The sequence below is a fragment of the Apodemus sylvaticus genome, chromosome 2 (genome assembly GCF_947179515.1).
Source record: "Apodemus sylvaticus chromosome 2, mApoSyl1.1, whole genome shotgun sequence".
Taxonomy (NCBI): domain Eukaryota; kingdom Metazoa; phylum Chordata; class Mammalia; order Rodentia; family Muridae; genus Apodemus; species Apodemus sylvaticus.
This window is the reverse complement of record NC_067473.1, coordinates 2,562,084-2,583,880: the sequence shown is the minus strand read 5'-3', so window position 1 is coordinate 2,583,880 and position 21,797 is coordinate 2,562,084. Positions and strand designations below refer to the sequence as shown.

General features: G+C 42.9%; 1 protein-coding gene across 2 annotated transcripts in view; it reads left to right on the top strand.

Moving 5' to 3' along the window:
• Positions 1 to 21,797, top strand: part of Dpp6 (dipeptidyl peptidase like 6) — a 659,720-nt gene that overhangs the window by 309,646 nt on the left and 328,277 nt on the right. For both annotated transcript variants that reach the window (XM_052172969.1, XM_052172970.1), the window contains exons 2-3: positions 3,295 to 3,409; positions 20,881 to 20,979. In XM_052172969.1, coding sequence (XP_052028929.1) covers positions 3,295 to 3,409; positions 20,881 to 20,979 — 214 coding nt within the window. The remainder of the gene's footprint in view (positions 1 to 3,294; positions 3,410 to 20,880; positions 20,980 to 21,797) is intronic.

Genomic DNA, 21,797 nt, shown 5'->3' with positions numbered 1-21,797 from the left:
ATCATTTCCCTATGAACATGTTGCACATTATGCTCTGATTCTACATTTGGCCCAGTATTTCCCACACTGCAGCATGGGAAAAGCTCCTACCTCTTCAGCATATCTCTTTTTGACATCAATAAATAAAGTGGATCATTAACCAATGCCCAACTTTCAGAAGTTACTGAGGATGACTTAAGAAACCCCCCCCCCCTTGAGCTTCCTACTAAGGTTTGGAAGGGGAAGAAGAAGGAGGATTTGTAAGACTGGCATTGTCTGAGGATTGTCCTGGGGCTTCAGCCTCTGGTCACCACGTCCAGCCAAACCCAATCCCAAATGTATGTCCCCTGCTTGGGATAATGACTCCCTCTTCCTTATCCTCATTAATCTGCTGATCTACAGAACAGATTTAGGTACAGGTGAAAGGTACTTGAGCATTTGAGGGTTAATATGCTCTCAGCCAGTAATATGAAATCACGATACATGATGCAGTCAAATTAAGAAGTTTCTAAATATATGTGAGAAAGGGTGAGTGCAGCCAGGGCAACCCAACCCCCTGGAGACTTTGCTAAGGAAAGCAGCATTAACTGTCATCTTGGCATAGCCTAGATTCACCTGAGAAAAAGTCTCAAAAGAGTTATTACCAATGTAAGATTGGCTCAAGGGCATGTTTATGAGACAGTGTCTCATACCTGGTATAGTAGGGTCCAATCTACTGTGGGCAACTCCATTTCCTAGCAAGTTGTCCTGAACTGTCTAAAAAGGCCAGCTGAACCTAAGCAGGCCCCAAGAGGTGGCCCTACACGGTTTCTGCTTCAAGTTCTTGCTTGATCTCCTACCCTAACTTTTGTCAGTGGTACATAATGACCTGGAAGTATATGCAAATAAACTCTTTCTTTCCTTAAGTTGCATTTAGTCAGAGTATTTTATCACAGCAACAGAAAGCAAACTAGAACAAGCATGATAAAGGACAGTAGAGAGAGGTCAGGGGATTGGGGCCCTTGAGAGCACTGCCTGGTGGTCCCAGGAAGTACCTCTTTCTCTCTTCTTTCCCAGAAATGAATTGCCAGTCTTCCAAAGTTGGGCTAGTTAACCTAAAGAAAGTCTGATTGATCAATGGGGGTTTTATAGAGGATAAGACTTCTCTCTCTCTCTCTCTCTCTCTCTGTCTTTCTCTCTCTCTCTCTCTCTCTCTCTCTCTCTCTCTCTCTCTCACACACACACACACACACACACACAGGTCTCACTAAATTGGTGGTTTATTTAAAGTGTCTTAGAGTCGTTGTCTTAAATCCAGCCTCCACTAGTACTTCATAGCTACTCACACTCACAACTAGCAAAGCCAAGCTACACAAAAGTACCTTTGAGACACACAGCCAAAGTGCTTGGGAGGGGGGAACCTGGGTGGGAGGGGTTGCCTTCTGGATTGTGTCAGGGTTGGCCCTGTAGCAAGATGAGAAATCTCACTGGCAGCCTAGAGAGCTGCTGGCATATGAATACCCTCTGCAAACATTTAAAACTATTATTTGCCTAATCTTGGGTCTTTTTCTCTTTGGGGATCCAGAGTCCTGTAGTCTCTGCATGCTTCTAAAAATTGCCTGATATGGGGGTTGAAAGATGGGTTATTATAAAGGAGAGGATTGAATGCACTTTCTACTTCCCTGGTGAGAGAGCCATCTGGTTGACCCCTCTGCTTCAGCAACAACAACAAAAACCACCCACTGTCCAATCACAACCAGCAAGCTTTAGCCCTGCCATCAGTGCAGTTCCTGCTGTACCCTTGCCACCTGCCACCTCCTATGTCACGGCTCCAGATACTTTGTCTTCTGTTTTCCAGAGATGCTTTTCTCTACTGGGAGTTAATCTCCTATTGTCTCTGCTGGGCACTGCACCTGCCATCCCTTTAGTTATATGTGTTATATGTGTTTATCTGAAACATTCATAGCAGCTTAACAAATGCTAGATTCAGAAGGCTGTAACCTTCCCTATCTTCCCAGCAAAAGCTAAGACCCCTTCTTGCCCAGTTTGAATTGATAATGTAATGGGATAGTCTTCCCTTTCTTCATACACTTCTAAGTTCACTCATTGTTGTACATGAGATGTTACTGCTTTGTTACTCCACAGTATGGCGATAAACAGTAAAGCAATAGCCAACTTCCTGCCATTCTCTTAAGTTACAGACTTAATATCATGACTTGATATCATATTGTGGATATGTCAGGGACAGGAAAGGCATATGGCTAATTAACTGTTGTCTGTTATATTGATTTTTACCTGTTTTATACCTTCTAATGAACATACCATTGTGAATGGAGATGTATTTATGTATCGTTATATACTTCAGAGACAATCACTATCCTACTACATCTTAGCTTGGTTTAACATGAGCGGAAATGACAGACACTATAAAATATTCTCAGAACAAAGCATGTATAGCTGCAGTAGAGTCCTATGTCCTTTGTTTTTGTATAGAGTTTTCTATAGAATTAATGATAATTACTATTTAATGATTATATGCAGTGCTTGTTATTAGATATTAATGATGCCCTACTTGTTACTCGGGGAATCCCAGTGAGCACGGTAAATGGTATGGCAACCCTAATCTTAAGGAAACTACAAGTTTAGTCTCATTATTCCAAAGCGTGTTGAGTTCCTAGATTTGTTCATATCCTCTAATGATATCTCCAGATATCCCTCCCATCCCCCACCCTTACTATAGCACACATGCTGCTCTATGGAAAATGCTGAGAGAATAAGATAGGTGAGCAAGCCAGGAAAGCAAGACTTGAGGAGTGCTTAAATGTGTTCACAGAGCTGAAGAAGAAATACCAGGCTCCCTCTAAGTGGCATACAGAGAATTGATGCTCAGTGTGTGCTTACTAAATATTAATGCAGGGTGACTACTGGTCAAAGTCAATAGTGTGGACATAAAGAAATAGAGAAGACTTGGGGCTAGCAATGTTCATCACACTTGACTGAGATCCCATGGAGAGTCCATGGGGCTTTGACAAAGGGAGTCTCAAGGTCACCCAGAGTGACAACTAGCTCAAGAGACATTTTATGAGGGGGGTATTCTAATCATGGCACAATGTCAGCTTCGTGGTAGACACGGTCTTCCTGATAGGAGGAGGGACAGAGCAGGTCCTCAGGGTGCTATAGGAGGAAGGGCTGGAGAGGATCTTGCTCTCGGCAGTCTGAAAGTTGGAAGAGACTTCTGCCATGGCCCTGTGTCCTAAATGAAGTGGCAGCTGTTGGTTTATTTGGACGGTCCACGGGTGGTGCTAACTGGGCTCTCTCTTCCCGTGGTTGTTTCAGGAGCTGGTGGGGAGTAACCCTCCACAGAGAAACTGGAAAGGAATTGCCATCGCACTGCTTGTCATCCTTGTCATCTGCTCTCTGATTGTCACCTCAGTCATCCTGCTGACCCCAGGTATGGATGCTTCTCAGAGCCAATCACTAGTATGGTTAAGTGGGCAGTTTTACTACAGGATGGTTTCTAAGTAGCTGTTGATTGTGCAGTTTATTCTTACCAGGTTCTGGTTTTCATGATACTATTATAGAAGATAGTTTGTTTTCAATGAAAACAAATCTGTCTTATATGCTTTATATTACTAGTCAATTATTGCTATTGACTAGATTGAAATATCATAGATCAAAATTTACTGATACTTATTCATTTTGAAATTAAAGTTAGTGGCATTAGAAATAGTTTAATATTCGTGGGTGTTATAGCAAGGATGAATTAAGAAGATGTTCAAGCAACACATAATGGCTGTGCACCAAAAGCAAATTACATATTAGGTGACACTGACAGAGTTAAAAACTGATGGGGCCAGAGGCAAAATTCTCTCAGGTAAGAAAGACATACCAGAATCCACAGCAGTGCCCACTGAATTTGCCTGCCTTGCCTGTGAGTGGCCATGACAGAAGTGGAGCATGAGGTAGCCTCCTGGATTGGTGGGAAATGAACCATGTGGAAGGTGTCACTGGAAAACACAGGGGCCATGGAGTGCAGTATATAAGGCTTGCCCCACTCTTACCATCCTTTTGGATGGTCAGGAGCAGGAGCAAATCAGCAGAGCTGCAGGCCTCTGTAAGCTGACCGCACATGGATTAGACTTCAAGGTAGAAAAGTAAGCAGAGAGCACAGTGCAGGGAAAAATCGGTACAAAACACAGGTAAGAGGTCACACCACTGGACCACAATGGAGGTGAAATAGGACTGATATCTTTATTAACAGGTGTTAGGCACTACCTGGGAAAAAGAAGAACTGTAGACCAGTGTTCCTTGTGAGGAAAGATTCACAAAAAGCTAATAGTGAACTGAACACAGCAACATAAAGGTGTTATGGAGGCTGGACAAACAACTCTGCTGTTAAGAGCACAGATGATCCAAGTTTAGCTTTCGGACACCCACATTAGGTGACACACAACACTTGTAACTGCAGCTACTAGGGCTCTGATGCCCTCTTCTGGCCTCTGCGGGCATTTGCACATATGGGCCTATACACACAGGGACACAAACACATATAACTAAATAAATAAGTAAATATAAAAATTAGATAGATAGGTAGGTAGGTAGATAAATAGATAGATAGATAGATAGATAGATAGATAGATAGATAGATAGATAGATGATAGATAATAAAATTTTTATGATATATCACATACCATGACCAAGTGGGATTTATTCTAATTCAGGAATATTAGGTCAAGATACAGAAGTGACTAAGATACACCTGTATTAACAGGATAACACACAAACCCACAGATCACATGATGCATCAGTGCTACCACCTGTAAGCAGAGGTCAGAGGCCACTGTGTGGAAGAGCTGCTCTGTGCTCCTGTGCCCCAGGGAAGGAGCAGGTCAGCAAGCTTGAGCACAGGTGCCTTTCCCAGACAAGCTACCTCATAAGCCCTGCTGACTTAGTTGCATCTTTTTTCTAAGTTTAATTTTATTTTTAATTATAATTTAATTTTATTGTTGTTGTGTTTGTGTTTCTGTGTGTAGGTTTGGGCTTGTATTTGTAGGTACCTTCAGAGGTCAGAAGAAGTTCTGGGAACCAAAGTGCAGGCCTCTGGGGGAGTAGCACAGGCTTTTAAACACTGATCAAATGTTCCATGCCCTTTGATAGACTCTGTTAATACACAAAAGGCTTTAATTCCTCTTTGGTTATTAACATGTTAGGGGTCATAGCTAAGGAAGTGTTTTGTTTTTTTTCTAAGAGGTTGATTCCTGTTGTTCTAAGAGTTTTAACAGTTTTATTTTTTGTATTTAGATCCTTTGTATGGTGGAATAAATAAGAAACTGACTTCATTCCCTAGCTATATCAGCCTTGTTTGTTGAGTATCCCATCCCCAAAATGTAGTGATAGCTCCTTTATGGCCATGTGGAATTAGTCAGAACTCTCTGTTTTAATCCACTGGTCAACATGTCTGTAGATGTACCCACACCACAGTGTATTATGATCTTTTAAAACTATAATAAGGTCTATGTCTTCTCAATGCTTGCTCTTAATATTATTTTGATTTCCTTATATTGTAATAATTCAAAACTTTCAGCAACTTTCCTATTTCTGTGATAAAACACCAGGTCCAAGACAACTTATAGAAGAATGTTCATTTTGGTTTATGGTTCCAGAAGGTTGGTCAGGACAGAAGCAGCAGGCATGGTGGAAGAGGGTTGCTGGGAAGCAATAGTTCTAACCATAGCACAAAGCAGAAAGAACAAAGAAGAAATGACAAGAGTCTTTTAGATCTCAAAACCCACCCCTATTGACATACCTCTTCCAAGAAGGCCACCTGCCTAACCTTCCCCATCAGAGCCACCAAGCAGGGACAATACATTCACAAACATCAGCCTATGCATACATCCTCATTCAGACCACCACAGTAAATTATTATATGCTGTGGAAGCTTACTGAAAACAGGCTCTGGGAGCAAGGGGGTTTCCATTTCTCCTGAAGTTTTATCAAGTCTTCTTCCCCAAGAGTTAAGAACTCTCAATTTAAAATGATGGGTAATTATTTTTTTAAAAAAACATGTGATATGATCCCTTGTTTTGCGAGAGCTGCTTCTGAATGGATGAACAGGGACCAGAGCAACTGCAGAGACTTAATTAAAAGAGTACTAGGCCTCCCTCTGGATGCAGGGAACATGGGTTTGTCTTTGCTTTTCCTTGAGCAGAGCTGTGATTGCTAAAAATAGAAAAAAAAATACTCTTACCATTTTGGTCCTATGGTCATGTTATACTTCCTTGGGATTTAGAATGGGGTGATGGTTTTCAGAGATTCACCCACCTGAAGTCCACATTCCCCAGAATCTAGGGTCCTTGTGAGCATTATTCGAGAGTGGAATGTGGCAGGTAGAGATGGCCAGTAGCAGCAGGGCCATGGTACATGGGGCAATGAATATCCCAGACTTGAAAACTGGCTCCTGGAACCTTCTTATCAGCTATCTCTGATGGAACTTTAAATCACTCCCACTCCATAGAAACACCTCCATGGCAGCCCTCTCTACCAACAGTGATGACACCAGCTGCCAGGGCAGGACGCTGTAGGAGGCAGCTGGTGCCTTGGGTGAGGCTCTGGATTCCAGAGAGGCTTTGAAAGGGGCAGCTTCCTTTACTCTTCTGTTGGAATACGCATATGGCTGAGCCTTGTCTACCCGTTGCTTCTGGAGACATCCGTGGATGGTGTCTGTTTCTATAGGTTGTGCTGTTGGAGAATTATGTGTGCTGGGCTCGAGAGAGGACCACAGAGGCTGGATGCTCACCCCAGGAGCCTCTACAGGCCCTCTAGGCTTGGCCTTTCTGTGCTTTTTTTTCCTGGAACAAAGTAGAATCTTTTGTTTTGACAACCAAAATTGTGCCAGGTGTCCCACCTTTACTGCCCTGGAGTGGGCCCAGATCCTCTCCGATGCAAAATGTCCTCCCAAGGGTCCACAATGCTAATTTCCCCCACCTTCCAACATTAACAATCCCATTAGGACTTGCAACTGCTGTGCTAAGCAATGAGCAAATGTGGTTATGTGTGTTCTCCTTTGAGCTAAAAGCAAGAAACGAAGGTGTCCCCAGTGTTGTTTCAGTAAGCAAAAACAAACCCAGAGAGAATGGTGAGGCTGAGTCCAGGAACAGTAAGGAAGAAGATTACAGTGCAAAGTCCTCATAAGAGTGGCCATACATTGAGGACATAGGCACGCAGTCATGGGTACAGCCTTGTGCCCCACCCAACATTGCCTTCACCTTGATAAAGGAAACTTCTAAAGTGAGTGTTTTCTGAGCACTCACGAATTCTGACCTTGTGTTCTGGGAATTAGAACGTGCTCCTGCCACGCTCCCTTCTGCACTCTAACCATAGCACAAAGCAGAAAGAACAAAGAAGAAATGACAAGAGTCTTTTAGATCTCAAAGCCCACCCCTATTGACATACCTCTTCCAAGAAGGCCACCTGCCTAACCTTCCCCATCAGAGCCACCAAGCAGGGACAATACATTCACAAACATCAGCCTATGCGTCCATCCTCATTCAGACAACCACAGTAAATTATTATATGCTGTGGAAGCTTGCTGAAAACAGGTTTGTGACCATTTCCCAGTGCTCGCAAGCCAGTCCCAACCTGGCAAGCAGGATCTGGTAGGAGGGTGTACTCTGGGGCTGTGGGTTTCTGGAAGGTTTTCTCGATGATTCTCACAGACAAGATACCTTGTTCTGTGGTAGAGGCTTATCACCTCCAATTACTCACTACCCATGTCTCTCTGAAGAGTCTTGAAGGGAACATGGCCTTTCTGGTTGTCACATATTTCTCCCTTGCTAAGCCATGTTCTTTTCCAAATTTCTCTTCTGAATAATAGATTCAAAGTTACCTTTTTAGTTTTCTGATATTAACTACAGTAACTGTTCCTCTATAATAGGTCTCATATGCCTGGCGTGTGCCATTCAGAGCAGCTGCATTTCTGCATTCTGATGAGTCTGACTACAATGAACTTCTCTATAAGGGGTCTGTAGACCTGATGGAATTTTAGTTGCATTAGAATGTTCCAGACTTTGCCTTAAATGGAATTCTGAGCAGTGCTGGGCAGTAAAAAGCACTAAATACACTAAACACTTCAGCGAAGTATAAGGAGAAAGCCATGACCAGGCTGTGCTCAAGTTTGCATGAGTAAGGATCAACCAGTGTTTGGGAACAGAAGCATGATGTACAGATTGCTTATGTTGGAATGGCACCACAATTTTATTTAAATGCAGTGCCTGTGACAACTATCTTGGCTGAGAAATTACATTCTGAACTTTGCCACTTGTTGCAAGATATTTCCTATCCATTCACATTGAGGCAGTGAGAGGCCAGTGATTGGAGGGAAGAGAGGAGGAGCTCAGAGAAGTGATGGGAGGAGAGAGAGAGGCTCAGTGGACCAGACAAGCAGAGCAGAGAGGGAGACACGGATGTCCAGATGGCTTCAGACGTATTTCTGGTGTTTCGGGGAGGTTAGAAATATTGAGATAAGACTTTATTGCTGGGCGGTGGTGGCGCACACCTTTAATCCCAGCACTTGGGAGGCAGAGGCAGGTGGATTTCTGAGTTCGAGACCAGCTTGGTCTACAGAGTGAGTTCCAGGACAGCCAGGGCTACACAGAGAAACACTGTCTCAAACAAACAAACAAACAAAAAACAAAACAAGAAGAAGAAGAAGAAGAAGAAGAAGAAGAAGAAGAAGAAGAAGAAGAAGAAGAAGAAGAAGAAGAAGAAGAAGAAGAAGAAGAAGAAGAGACTTTATCATTGTAAATTGGCATTATGAAATTGGGAGTTTTATATACATAAAGATATTTGGTTAACTCTTTAAGTTTAAGAGTCATGCTTTACCAGGAACTTGGTGCAGAGGCCTGGCGGGCAGTACTTTTTTTTTTATTACCCACTACAACCACTGAGAAAAGATGGAAGGAGGAAGGAGGAAGCTCAGGAGGCCACTGGGAACCATTACTAGCATGCATGTGATAGCCTGGCTTGGAAAATAAGGAGGGCATAGTAAATGGTCAGTCAGGTGTAAAGACCAGTGAAGGGAGCCCATGGTAACAGGGAGAGAGAAACATGGACACCTGAGTTCTGAGACTGGATGCTCATTTCTCCCACTGTCTCTACAGAGGTCGCTATCACAACCATTTCTAGAAGCTGACAAATGCTTTATGTCACCCTGTCCCTGGGGAGGAAAGAGAAGGGCAGACATGAACACACCCTGGGTGTTTCTGAATGTAAGGGTCTGACCCCAGACTTAGATAGTATGCAAATACAAAGATGGTTTATTATGTAGATATGTCTACCATGTGGGGGTAAACCATTCTTCAAAATGGCAACTCCAGACAAAGGCACATAGGCCTTCTTATAGGGAACCAAGGAGAACTCTCTAGAAGGATTAGGTAATCTCTAATGTGATTGGCAAAGGCCAAAGCAGTGACATTAGTTTAATTTTGATTGGCTACTATGTTAGTTTTCTATATTTAGAGAGTGGGCGAGGTAATCTAAAATTTCATTGCTGGTTGTTGGGGAGCCTACAGGGGTCAGCTTCTGACTGGCTTGTGCCAGGTAGTAAGTTTTCATTCCTAAGTCATGAACATTTAACCTTAGGATAAGATAAGACTGCCCAGTACAGATGACCCATCCTGGGGTAAGGTACTTTCTCATTCTTGTGGTTATCTCCAGGTTGTTCTTTGGGTGTGTGTGTGGGGGGGGGGGGGCGGGTTATGATCTTGTTCTGGATGTTATGGTCTGTTCCTGAAAGTGATAGCTTATGGCATAGTTTCTGGGGGTTATACTCTATTCCTGGAGGTGATATCTATGCCCTTTTTTTTTTTCTAAATTGGGCCTGGTCTTAAATGGAGAAAATTGGGTTTATGTTGTCCTTTCAGGACCATCTGCTACCCTGGACTAGCAAGTAGTTCTTTAGTAACAGGTTACTGAGGGGAAGCACCAGAGGATCAAAATGTATCAGAGATAGTAGAGTTTGGGATTAGAAGGTCTGGCATAAGCTACACCTTATGCCAAACAAGTCTATTAAGATACTGTGTTTACAGCATCTTATATACAGATTTCAGGGGAAATGGAATGAGTCAGCAGTATCAATGGGACACATGGGACACAATGGGACAGTCAGCAAAGGCTAATCAAACAACGTTGTACATTGGTAACATAGGGCATCCCTCCCAAGTACATCGCAGATAGGACACTCAGCAGCCTTGTCACACATAGCCACAGCCCTTCAGTGGGGAAGAATTGGTTTTCCAGGATCCAGGAGAGTGGTGATACAGCTCTCCCAGGCCCCAGCCCTTGACTATTACTTGCTCTGCCAACCATATTCCTGATTTTACAGGAGGAACTGTATTCCTTCTCTGTACATCAAGGCCTCAGGGAAAGCCTTTAATCACCCTGCCCCCCCCCCCAACAACCTGCCATGGTGGAGATCCATTATCAAAAGTATGTATCTGCACAGTACCAGAATGGGTACTTCTGACTTGAAGGTATTTGTATTGCTCCACAAAGCAAGTCCTTGTCTGTTTTGGTGACTCTTGTCAGTCACAGCCAGCTTGTTTCTACCCCACTATCTACCACTATCTGACTGAGGGGCTAGAGCAGCCTCACATGTTATGTGACCACACAGGCAACTGAGGAGGGACACTCACCTTCCCTATGACTGAAGAAATGTCCCTAGGACTAGACAGGAGGCAGACCATTTGATGAACCTGTCTCCTAGAAATCGGGCTGCGGTGGTTGCTGGGAATCAGGATATATGGAAGGAGAAGGGGCAGGCTGCAGGAGAGGTAGCCCTCCATGTTGAGCATACAAGGATAAACCCTAGATTTGAATGACCCAAGGACTGTGATCTGCAAACCTTGAATCTAAACAGTGCATTCAGATTATTCTTGCAGCTGAAGCAGACCTGGAGGAATTCCAGTGGAAGGATTGGTTTATGCAGCCTTATTGTGGGTCGCAGACTCAGACGGACTGAGCAGTGGGACCAATGGTTGTTGGGGCCATCTGTGACTCTCTCTATTTTGACTTTCCCTCATTAACTCTAGATACATTGTCTGGTAGAGCTTGCTTGTTTATGGAACCCTTGCACTAAAGGCCTATTTTCCTTAAAGATGACAATACACTCCTGTTATTTATGTGTGCATTAAGGCCACAAGCTGAGGGAAATACAATGGGAGTTTATGTGTAAAGTCTTTTCAGGTCTTGTTCCATAATACTCCAGTATTAAAGACGCGTAACCCTGAAGGAGTAAATCTAACCATGATGTTCCCCTTTTTCTCTGGAACCTGTCCCCAAGAAAGCATATTGGAAAATTATAAACCAGTGTGACACACATCCAGGATAATGCTTTCCAAGGCACTGGCTGATATACTGGGTGGTGGTTTAGTGAACAGTCACCAAGGCAAGTATTCAGGAGTCTAGGTTCAGGGTCATAGAACTGAAGAGAAATGGGCCACAGTGAACCAGGCAGGTCAGAGACCAGAAGAGGCTCAGGCTGAGATGGGCACTGCCTCCTTTAGAAGTGGAGCCATTGCCTTAAACCCCACTGGACGCCTCAGCTGTAGCTTCTACACTTGAACTTTCTCATATCATGGATTCACATCTGTGAGTGTTGGGCCTCTCTGAAGGAGGCCTATAAAAATCACCAGGTTTGTTAACTTATATGTGGATGAGTTCTTTTTCCTTAACTATATTTATTGTATGTGGATATGGATGCGCCTGAGTGCATGTATAAACACCATGTGCATGCATAATCTGCAGAAACAGGAAAAGGGCATCAGATTCCCCTGAAGTTGAAGTAACAGGTGATTGTGAGCTACTTTGTAGTGGGAATAAAACCGGGGTCTTCTGCAAGAATACCAAGTACTCTTAGCCTCTAAGTAATGTCTGCAGACCACATGCCCAGTTTCTCATATCTTTCTCAATTCAGTAGATTATTATACAATCCAGAGGGACTCTTAAAGTCCTTGCTAGTTGCAAATCGAAGACCTGAAAGGGTACATTTGGTGGGCTAGACAGTATCTTCACGAAGATCTTCACATTCAAACCTCTCAAGATAGGGTTACTCTGAGGTAGCCCATAGATTCTAAGCACATGGGCAGAGTTGACAGAGACAGAAAAGGAGATATCCATGTTCTCAAGAAGTAAGGCTAGGCATGATGCTTCATTGGGTCCAGAATCTCTGGTAGGAAGCTTAAGTCCAAAGCAGATGTTTCTTTAGAACTCTAAGGCTGCAGCCCTGTTGGCTAATGTGGTCCAATGAGACAGACTTTACCCCCAATATTGTGATAAAATAATGTTCTGCCCCTACCACCAGCAGCAACAACATTTGGCTTTGGTGCTTTGGTATGCTCACAGGAGAATGCCTATTTCAAGATGACATAAATGCCCACGCCTACTTTGCAAGCTTGGGAGAAGTCATAGCTAGAGAGAACTATGCAGTCAGGCTGAGAGATGAGGCCAGCTGCACACACCTCCCTTCTATTCTTCCCATCAGTGCCACAAAAGTAAAGCCCCAGGCTCTTTTCTTGGCTTTTGGAGAACTCCTTCTGGCTAGAATGTTTGGTTCTTGTTCATTTTTTCCATTGAGAAAAGAATAGAAATATGTTCATCTTAATGTGATATTTTTCCAAATCAAAGAGGAAAAGACAAGTGTCTCCAGAACTGACTTTTTGTTTCTCCTGATATGTACTCAATAGACATTAGTTTTATGTACAATCTGAATTAAGTTAACAGAGATGGCAATTAAATAGAGAGTAGTCAACAAAGCCAGCAAAATTCTGAATTAAAATGTACTTTTCTTAGAACAGATGATGCTTTCTGGAGACAAGGGTCCTCTTGAGATACATGTGGAACACAGTGTATGGCACAGGGGTCTGGAGCTAGTGAGTCTACCCTTCCTACTCCTGCTGAAGAGCTAACCAACAGCCTCTTCTCTCTTCAGAGTCCTGTGTACCTGGGTCATGCAGCTGCATGCTCTGTCCTTAGGAAGGTTCGGTTGGCTCACTTGGTGTCAGTGGATCAGTCAGACACACGTTGGCTGAGGCCTTACATTTAGATGAGAATACAAACTACAACCACCACATACCTGTAGTATTTACTTCTCTCATTGCTGCTACAGAACACATGACAAAAGCAACTTGAGAAAGATGTGGCTCGGGAGGCATGGGATAGAAGCATGAGGTCAGGAATCAGAGAGAGATGGACACTGGTGCTCACATTCTCTTTTATAGTCAGCCCAGGACCACAGCCCCTGGTAATGCCACCCACATTAAGGATGGATCTAAGCTAATCTAAAAACTCCCAGACATTCCCAGAGGCTTGTTTCCATGGAGATTCTAAATCCTATCAGTATGACAAGAGTAACCATCAGATGGCTTTATTAACACTCATTGTTGCCAAAAATATGTATTAAAAAATCAGTAAAAAAAAGTAATGAATTAACAAAAATCACCATGATAATCCATTTCTCCTGTCAAAACCAGCTCCCAGACTTTGTTTCTCTCTGTTTCTGGCTTTAGGCTTCTCTTACTCCACTCTTCATGTTCCGTTTACCGCCCAGTGGTCTCAGACTGCCAACATGAAAATGTTACCTCATGTGCATTGCCTTCCTTTTCTTTCTTCAATGACATTAATTAAGGTCCTTAATCCCCATATTTCATAACAATATGTGATCATGGTTTTATATATACATTCTGTGTCCATCCATCTTCAGTTATCCTTTGCCTCTTGGGAAGCTCTCATGTCTGTAAGTTTACTCCAGCATGGACACATACTCCACCACAGACACTGTCTTAGTTAGGGTTTTATTGCTGTAAACAGACATCATGTCCAAGGCAACTCTTATAAAGATAACATTTAGCTGGAGCTGGCTTACAAGTTCAGAGGTTCAGTTCATTATCATCAAGTCGGGAACATGGCAGGCACGGTGTAAGAGATGCCAAGAGATCTCTATCTTCAAATATAGATTGACTTCCAGGCAGCTAGGACAAGGGTTGTAAAACCCAGGCCCACAGTGACACACCTACTCCAACAAGGCCACACCTCTTAATAGTGCCACACCCTGGACCAAGCATATCACGGGCACATACTCCATCATGGGCACATATTTTACCACCAATGCCCTGCTTCCCAGACTTTTTTTCAGCAATGGAAATATTTCAAATCTCTTTATCAAAGTCTCCAATGACATGGTAACAGGATTGCTTATTAAGTAGGCAATATTAATAACACACCAAATGAATTTATAGTCTCACATTACCCTTGAAGACTCTGGAAGTGTGGCTGCAGTCATAAAGAAGAAAGCTACAGAATGTCACTAAACAATTTGCTGTCAAGCACTCAAGTATAATATATTCCCATTTCCTCAGATATGCCAAGAGCTATAATTAACTTCTTGTTACTTAGACCCTGGATCCTTAAGCAAACTGTTTCCTTTGTAGTTCTGCTGGGTTCTTTCTTCAAGACCAGAAGAGTAGACAGTGCTTACAAAGGGTATGCTGAGTATAAAAGCAAGCTGGGAAGAGTACACCATCCAGCATCTACATCTAAATGTTGTTCTTTTGTGTGATGCTCAACAGAAATTTGGAGATAGCTATACTCTTCTTGATTGGGTCATGCTACTATAACAAAATGCACCAACTCATGGCCAATGGGTAATAGGATTGTATTTTCTGATACTACTGGAAGTCGAAAATCCAGTGTCATAGGATAGGTACAACTGAGGTTCTTTTCTAGTGGGGTTTCACTTTGGCTTGTTGATGGCAGCTTTTTGCGGTGTATTCATGACATCCTCTGTCTCTCGGTCTCTCTCTCTGTCTCTCTGTCTCTCTGTCTCTCTGTCTCTGTCTCTGTCTCTCTCTCTCTCTCTCTCTCTCTCTCTGTCTGTGTGTGTGTGTGTGTGTGTGTGTGTTTGTATGTGTGTGTTTTGAAAAGAACATAGAAAAAGAAAGCTCTTCTTCTGCTTCTATCTTCAAATGTAGTCACCTCAATGTTTATGGCCACAACCAACAAATGGTAGATGCTACACAATTCCATAAAATCCAATTGCACATGGATGTCTTTGATGGCCTTAGACACTAACACAGTCTTCCTTCTGGCCTTCAAAGACTGACACCTATCCTAATAACAAAGGATAAACACTTCTTCCTGTGAGGACTTGATTTGGGGGCCCAAATCCCACATGGAAAGGCTAGGTAGTGTGGCATCTGCTTGTAATCCCAGAACTGGGGAGGTGAACACAGAAGGAGCTTGCTGGCCTAAGAGCCTGGCCCAATCGGTGAACGTCAGGCCAGTGAGAGTCCCTATTTCTGTTTTTAAAGATTGCCTTTTATTCTATTTCAAACTATGCATGGGTGGGGGGAATGTAAATGCTCATACGAGTGGGTGCCCACAGAAACCAGATGAGGGAATCTGATTCCCTACAGGTAGAGTTATAGATGGTTGTGAGCCATGGGAGCCAAACTCAGATTCTTCACAATAATCTTAACTGCTGAGCTATCTCTTCAGCTCAAAGAGAGCCTATTTCACAGAAAAGGGCTAGTTTCCAAATGTATGCAGACAAATGTATATGCACACATGCACAGTCACACACCTACAAATATACCACACACACACACACACATGTACATGAGTAAGGACACTATGCATAGTTGTGTGCTGCAGTGTAGACAAACATGGAAAGAGATGCTTTTTGATGATTTTAAGTTTCTGTTAAGGGCAGAAGAAGGGCTTTGAACTCACAGTGATGATTTCATAGCCACAAGACTGAACTCCTTAGGCAGAGCCTTGGCCAGGGGAACTGACATGTGGATTTTATTTTATGTTTAAATAAGACCATTTATTCTAGTTAATATGCATTTCAATAAAGGGAGGAATAGTGAATACATGCACACATTTAGTCTCTGTGCGTGTGACAAGATGAAAAAATCTTCAGGCTAAGTAGATGCAACTCGTTAAAGGACAAAGGACAGTACATAGATTTTATAGTTTTATTTATTTTTTATTTATGCATTTCATATATAGAAATGAACTGAAGGATCTGAAGAGGGGTTAGATACTTTTGATGGATTGAATTCAGAAGCTATATGAACAGTAATGAGAATGTCTTATGGTGTTGTGTAAGAAAACTGAAGGCTTTATACAAGTGTTTCAATTAAAAAGTACTGTGTGCTCTGAAGCTAATAGAAAAGAAACTGGGGAAGACCCTTGAGGACATCGGTATAGGGGGAAAGTTTCTGAACAGATTACCAATAGCGTATGCTCTAAGATCAAGAATTGACAAATAGGACCTCATAAAATTACAAAGTTTCTGTAAGGCAAAGGACACCATCAGAAGGACAAATCGGCAACCAACAAAAGGTTGGTTGGGAAAAGATCTTCACTAACCCTACATCAGATAGAGGGCTAATATCCAATATATACAAAGAACTCAAGATGTTAGACCCCAGAAAACCAAATAACCCTATTAAAAAATGGGGTACAGAGTTAAACAAAGAATTTTCACCTGAAGAACTTTGGATGGTGGAGAAGCATCTTAAAAAATGCTCAACTTCATTAGTCATTAGGGAAATGCAAATCAAAACAACCCTGAGATTTCACCTTACACCAGTCAGAATGGCTAAGATTAAAAATTCAGGAGACAGCAGATGTTGGGGGGGGGGGGTTGTGGAGAAAGAGGAACACCCCTCCACTGCTGGTGGTATTGCAAATTGGTACAACCACTCTGGAAATCAGTCTGGCAGTTCCTCAGAAAACTGGGCATGTCACTTCTGGAGGATCCTGCTATACCACTCCTGGGCATATACCCAGAGGATTCCCCAGCATGTAATAAGGACACATGCTCCACTATGTTCATGGCAGCCCTATTTATAATAGCCAGAACCCGGAAAGAACCCAGGTATCCCTGAACAGAAGAATGGATGCAAAAAATGTGGTATATATACACAATGGAGTACTATTCAGCCATTAGAAACAATGAATTCATGAAATTCTTAGACAAATGGATGGAGCTGGAGAACATCATACTAAGTGAGGTAACCCAATTTCAAAAGATCAATCATTGTATGCACTCACTAATAAGTGGATATTAACCTAGAAAACTGGAATACCCAAAACATAATCCTCACATCAAATGAGGTACAAGAAGAGTGGCCCCTTGTTCTGGAAAGACTCAGTGTAGCAGTATAGGGCAAAACCAGAACAGAGAAGTGGGAAGGGGTGGGTGGGAGAACAGGGGGAGGGAAGGGGGCTTATGGGACTTTCAGGGAGTGGGGGGCCAGAAAAGTGGAAATCATTTGAAATGTAAATAAAAAATATATCGAATAAAAAAATAAATAAATAAAAGTACTGTGTGTATAATTCTTTTATGCTGCTAGTTTTCATAGGTGGTTTTAAAGCCATGAACGTTTAGGATAAGCTACCATTTGTGGGACTTTTATAAACTGTGAACATAGCCATAGACAATATACTACAGCAACACTAAGACCTGTTGAACCAAAGTAAGAAAAATAGTGGAGTGGAGTGGGAAACAAAGGTTTCTTCATTCTGAAGAAGTTGGTTGGGTATTTACAATGTGTATCCTCAGGGCCCTGAGGATATGAAGTCAATGCCAAGCTCACACAGAATAAATACTCAAAGATAGTGATGGATTCAATGTTGGCTGTTGGTAGAAAAGATGGTGTAGCCATTATGATCCAGTCTAAAAGAAATATCTAGGGAAGACTGTCTCTACCCAAAATGGCCAGGAGGCGATGAGATGCCTTAGAGTACATGCTGCAAACTTAGCATGCCTTAGGTAATGAGAACTATTTCAAGTTTTAAAATCCCTACTAAAGATATCCCCAACCATTATCCTCTATAACAGCATCAGTGCCCAAGAAACATCTTAGAAAAAGGCATGGGGCTGAGAAATTCACCTAAATATTGATCCTCATATTTGTATCACTGCATACCACAGGAAACCTGTTAACCAGTATGGCAAGTTCATTGGGAGAATCATGTACTTGTCTAAGATCAGGCTAAAGGGCTAAGAGAAAATTATGTTTCAGTGAGCCCTGCCTTCCCTTAGAGAGAAATCCCAAGTGTCAAAGCTCCTTCCTACCTCTTTTGTCCCCAGCTTGGGGATTACTACTGGTTTAAGAGGAAACTAGGCATGTAGGCGTCCCCATGTTGGCCATAGGCATGGGAGGCTATAGAAGAACACACAGTGGTGCATCCCTCAGAAGCAGCAACACAAGTCCTACACACACCTGGAGTGAAATGCAACCCTTGCAGAATCCAAACACACATAATAGAGGGTGAGGATATCAGTGACTAAGAGAGGCTTGAGGCTGGGGAGTAGCCTGTCCTAAATCTCAGTCCACTGTGAGAGAAACTGGAAAGCTGCTACTCGGGAGTCATGACCCAGACACTGTCCGGATCATCAGTGTCATTTCTAAGGCCACACCTCCAGGAGTCCCCAACACCCAGGACTCCTGTGTGACATATGATGGGCCCCAATGTTAGTGGCTCACTAATACCAGCTCAACACAAGGAAAGACTGAGGCCCAAGGAATTCAATCAGGAGGGGAAACAGGAAACAGCATTTTAGGTTTTAAAAGAATAGCTGTGATTAAAGAAGACAGGGAAGCCTTTCATCTTGGAAAAGACAATCAGGAATTTAAAGACGAAACTACACTTAATTTTTATTTGAGACCTTAGTCTTAATATGTCTTAAAGCTGTGTGAGAGGTCATCAGGCACACTGAAAAATCAGAGAGACAGGACTGAAGGAATCAGGCAGATATGCTCAAAGACAGAAGCCAGCAAGAGCAGTGGAGGCTGTCTGAGGGCCCAGGTAGAGCTTCAGAAGCTGGGGCATGAAGGACAAGAGAGGGGTGGTGTTAAATGACCTAAGTGTTATCATTTCTGTTGTGAATACTCACTCATTCTTAGACTGTAGGTACAATGGACTCTTGCACCAGATTTGAAAAGGAAACCATCAGGGAGCATTGTCTTACACGTATCTAAGCATAATGGGAGAAGCCGCCTACCTTCATCTCAAGCTGTTTCCTGCACATGCTGTTCTTCTTCGCCAATAAACCATGTCCTCAAAACACCAAAGCCACTGGCAGTTCCTGCTTGTCGTCCTTCCTAGAATACCCGTCCTTTTATTGCTTGTCTCTGGGCTAAATGGTTTCTTCCTTAGGAAAGCCTTTCCAGAATTCCTTCTTCAGTTTTATTTCTGCTGCCCATGGGGGTAACCTGGCTGTCTTGAGACTGTCGCACTGTTACTGTTGTGTTCTGGTTGCTTGTTTAACTTTGCCTCTCATGGTTCCAACCTGCAGTTGGGCTCACCATGCCTCGAGGACAAACAAGTCAGGTGATCAAGTCTGTTGTCACCTCAGAAGTCATAGGAAATGAATCAAACTATAAACTAGTGAATTGTATAATAGCCACACTGGAACCCAAAGATGCAGCAGAGGACAACTACAGAAGGCTGCTTATGGGCAAAGTCGAGTTTCCTGCCTCAATAAAGCATACACACGCGTGCGGACACACACACTCACATATACATACTCACGTACACATACATTCACACATACAGTATTTCTACCACACACTGCCACGCTCCTTGTCTTTTGTATGTTTGTTAAAAAAATGTTTAAAACAAATAAGAGATTTTTAAGCTTACTTATTTCATTTTATGTAAAAATGTGAATGTCTGTGTATATGTATATGCCCCACAAACATGTTAGATGTCCATAGAGGGCAAAACACATTGATTTTAAGCTCTTTTTCTGTGGAGACTTCGGTGGCAGACAGAAAGCTGTGAGAGCGAAGGCCTGGCTCGTTTTACAATGTTGTGTTTGGAACCTCGATTGCTCCATAAGCAATCACTGATCATGCCTCACAATAAGGACACCTTTTATTGTATCTCTTTGCAATTTTCAAGGATTTTATTTACAGTAATCCCACTTAGTATTCAGGAAAACAGTTCAATTACAAGTTGTCTGTAATGCATAACATCAGAGGCACCAGGAGGCAGGATTGCAAGGTGATTAGTAGAATCTATGAGCAGAAACACTAGAAGTGCTGGAGTATTTGTTTCGAGATCATTCTTTGTTCCATATGAAATCTCCACAGAGTTCCTTGCTTTGGTCAGATACATTATACATCTGGAAATAAAAAGTTAAGACAGGCAGCTGATGAAATGAAGATCCAAGTCTTAAAGAAATTCAGTGAACTTGGCATTACTCAGTGGCATTGAACTTAACTCAGTTAAGAGGACAAGAAAGGAAGCAAGCATTCCAGGTAGACAAAGCATTTGGTACTTCTATTTAAGGCGCTATCTCTAGTCACAAGAGAAGTAGCTTGGACAGTCTAGCCTGAGGTATACCATGTGTTCACACAGGCCTCCTGGAGAACCTTAAGCATCTTTCCAAGGAAGATAAATGGATTTTGTGGCTCTAATGGAGATAGCCTCTTATGAGGGAGAGCCAAAATCCAGGGCACTTTGACCTCTGTAAATAGGATAAAAGCTGGCAGATTTCCAAACCTTTTTGAGAGGGAACATTAACTCAGCATCTCCTCTCAGGATGGATATTAGTTCAACTACAACCTAACCTTCTCCCAGGTGTTTTCAGTCAAGATGGGGGAGTGCTGTCTTGGGACTCTGCATACAGGTATTTGGGTGTGTCCATTGATAGCCAGGGACAGGTGATATAAATGGGGACTAAATATCTAAGGGATGTTTCCTGTATCTTTAAACACCTAGAAGCCCACATGGGACCATTGAACTCAGTTCTGAACAAACATATCTTTTCTCTTGATCATCCGTACAAGCCTTGAGACACATGTTCACTTCTGCAGTTGTTTAACCCTCTGTCTTTCCTTTCTCCAGCTGAAGATACCAGTCTGTCTCAGAAGAAGAAAGTGACTGTGGAAGATCTTTTCAGTGAAGACTTCAAAATCCATGACCCAGAGGCAAAGTGGATAAGCGGTAAGTCCACAGTCCTTACAGTGCCTGGGATGTCCTCCCACTCTCACCTCCTCTCCTTCTCCTCTGTGTGGGTGAAGCTTGGCAGAGGCTCTGATCTCTGGATGAGATTGTCAAAGCATCACCATCATAAGAACATGTGACCCAAGATAGCCACGCCTTACCCTACAGGCTGCCTCACAGGCATCAGCACGGACTCAGCTTTGTCTGCTGAGGATGCATCCTCCATCATCCCCCATGCGTTGTCTTCCTCCTGGAGTCATTACCTCTCTCAGCAGGTTGCTAAGCAACGGAGCCCCTGGTGCCTCTGCTGAGCCTGCCTTCTCCAAGGCTTCTCTGCTTTTCAGTTCACTCACCAGGGAACTTAACTGTGACCAAGGACTGAGCTAGGTCACTGCCCGTGTTTGCAGGTGTCTGTGGAGATGCTGAGAAGTACACCTCAACTCTAAACCTGGATCCCACCTCATTTTCTAGTTTGGGGGATTTTTTTCTTAAACAAGAAAACAAAACAGAACAGTATGCAGATGGCAGTCTGTTCCTGACTCTTGATGCGCAGGATAATGAATTTTCTCTAAGGGGGTCTGAAACCCCATGAGCCTCCTCCCTGGCCCTCACTGGCAGGCTGTAGCTCTCCTGCTGTGCCCATCCCTGGCTGCACTTTGTATTGTGTTCCCTTTAGGGATTGCTCTTATAAGTGACCCCTCAGGTTGGTAAACCTTTGCAGTGCGTGGGGCTCAGGCCCACTCCTTACTTTTATAACCAAGAGTTTCAGAGAGCAACAGATTCCCTGCGTGCCTGAGAAGGCAGAGCTGGTCTACAGC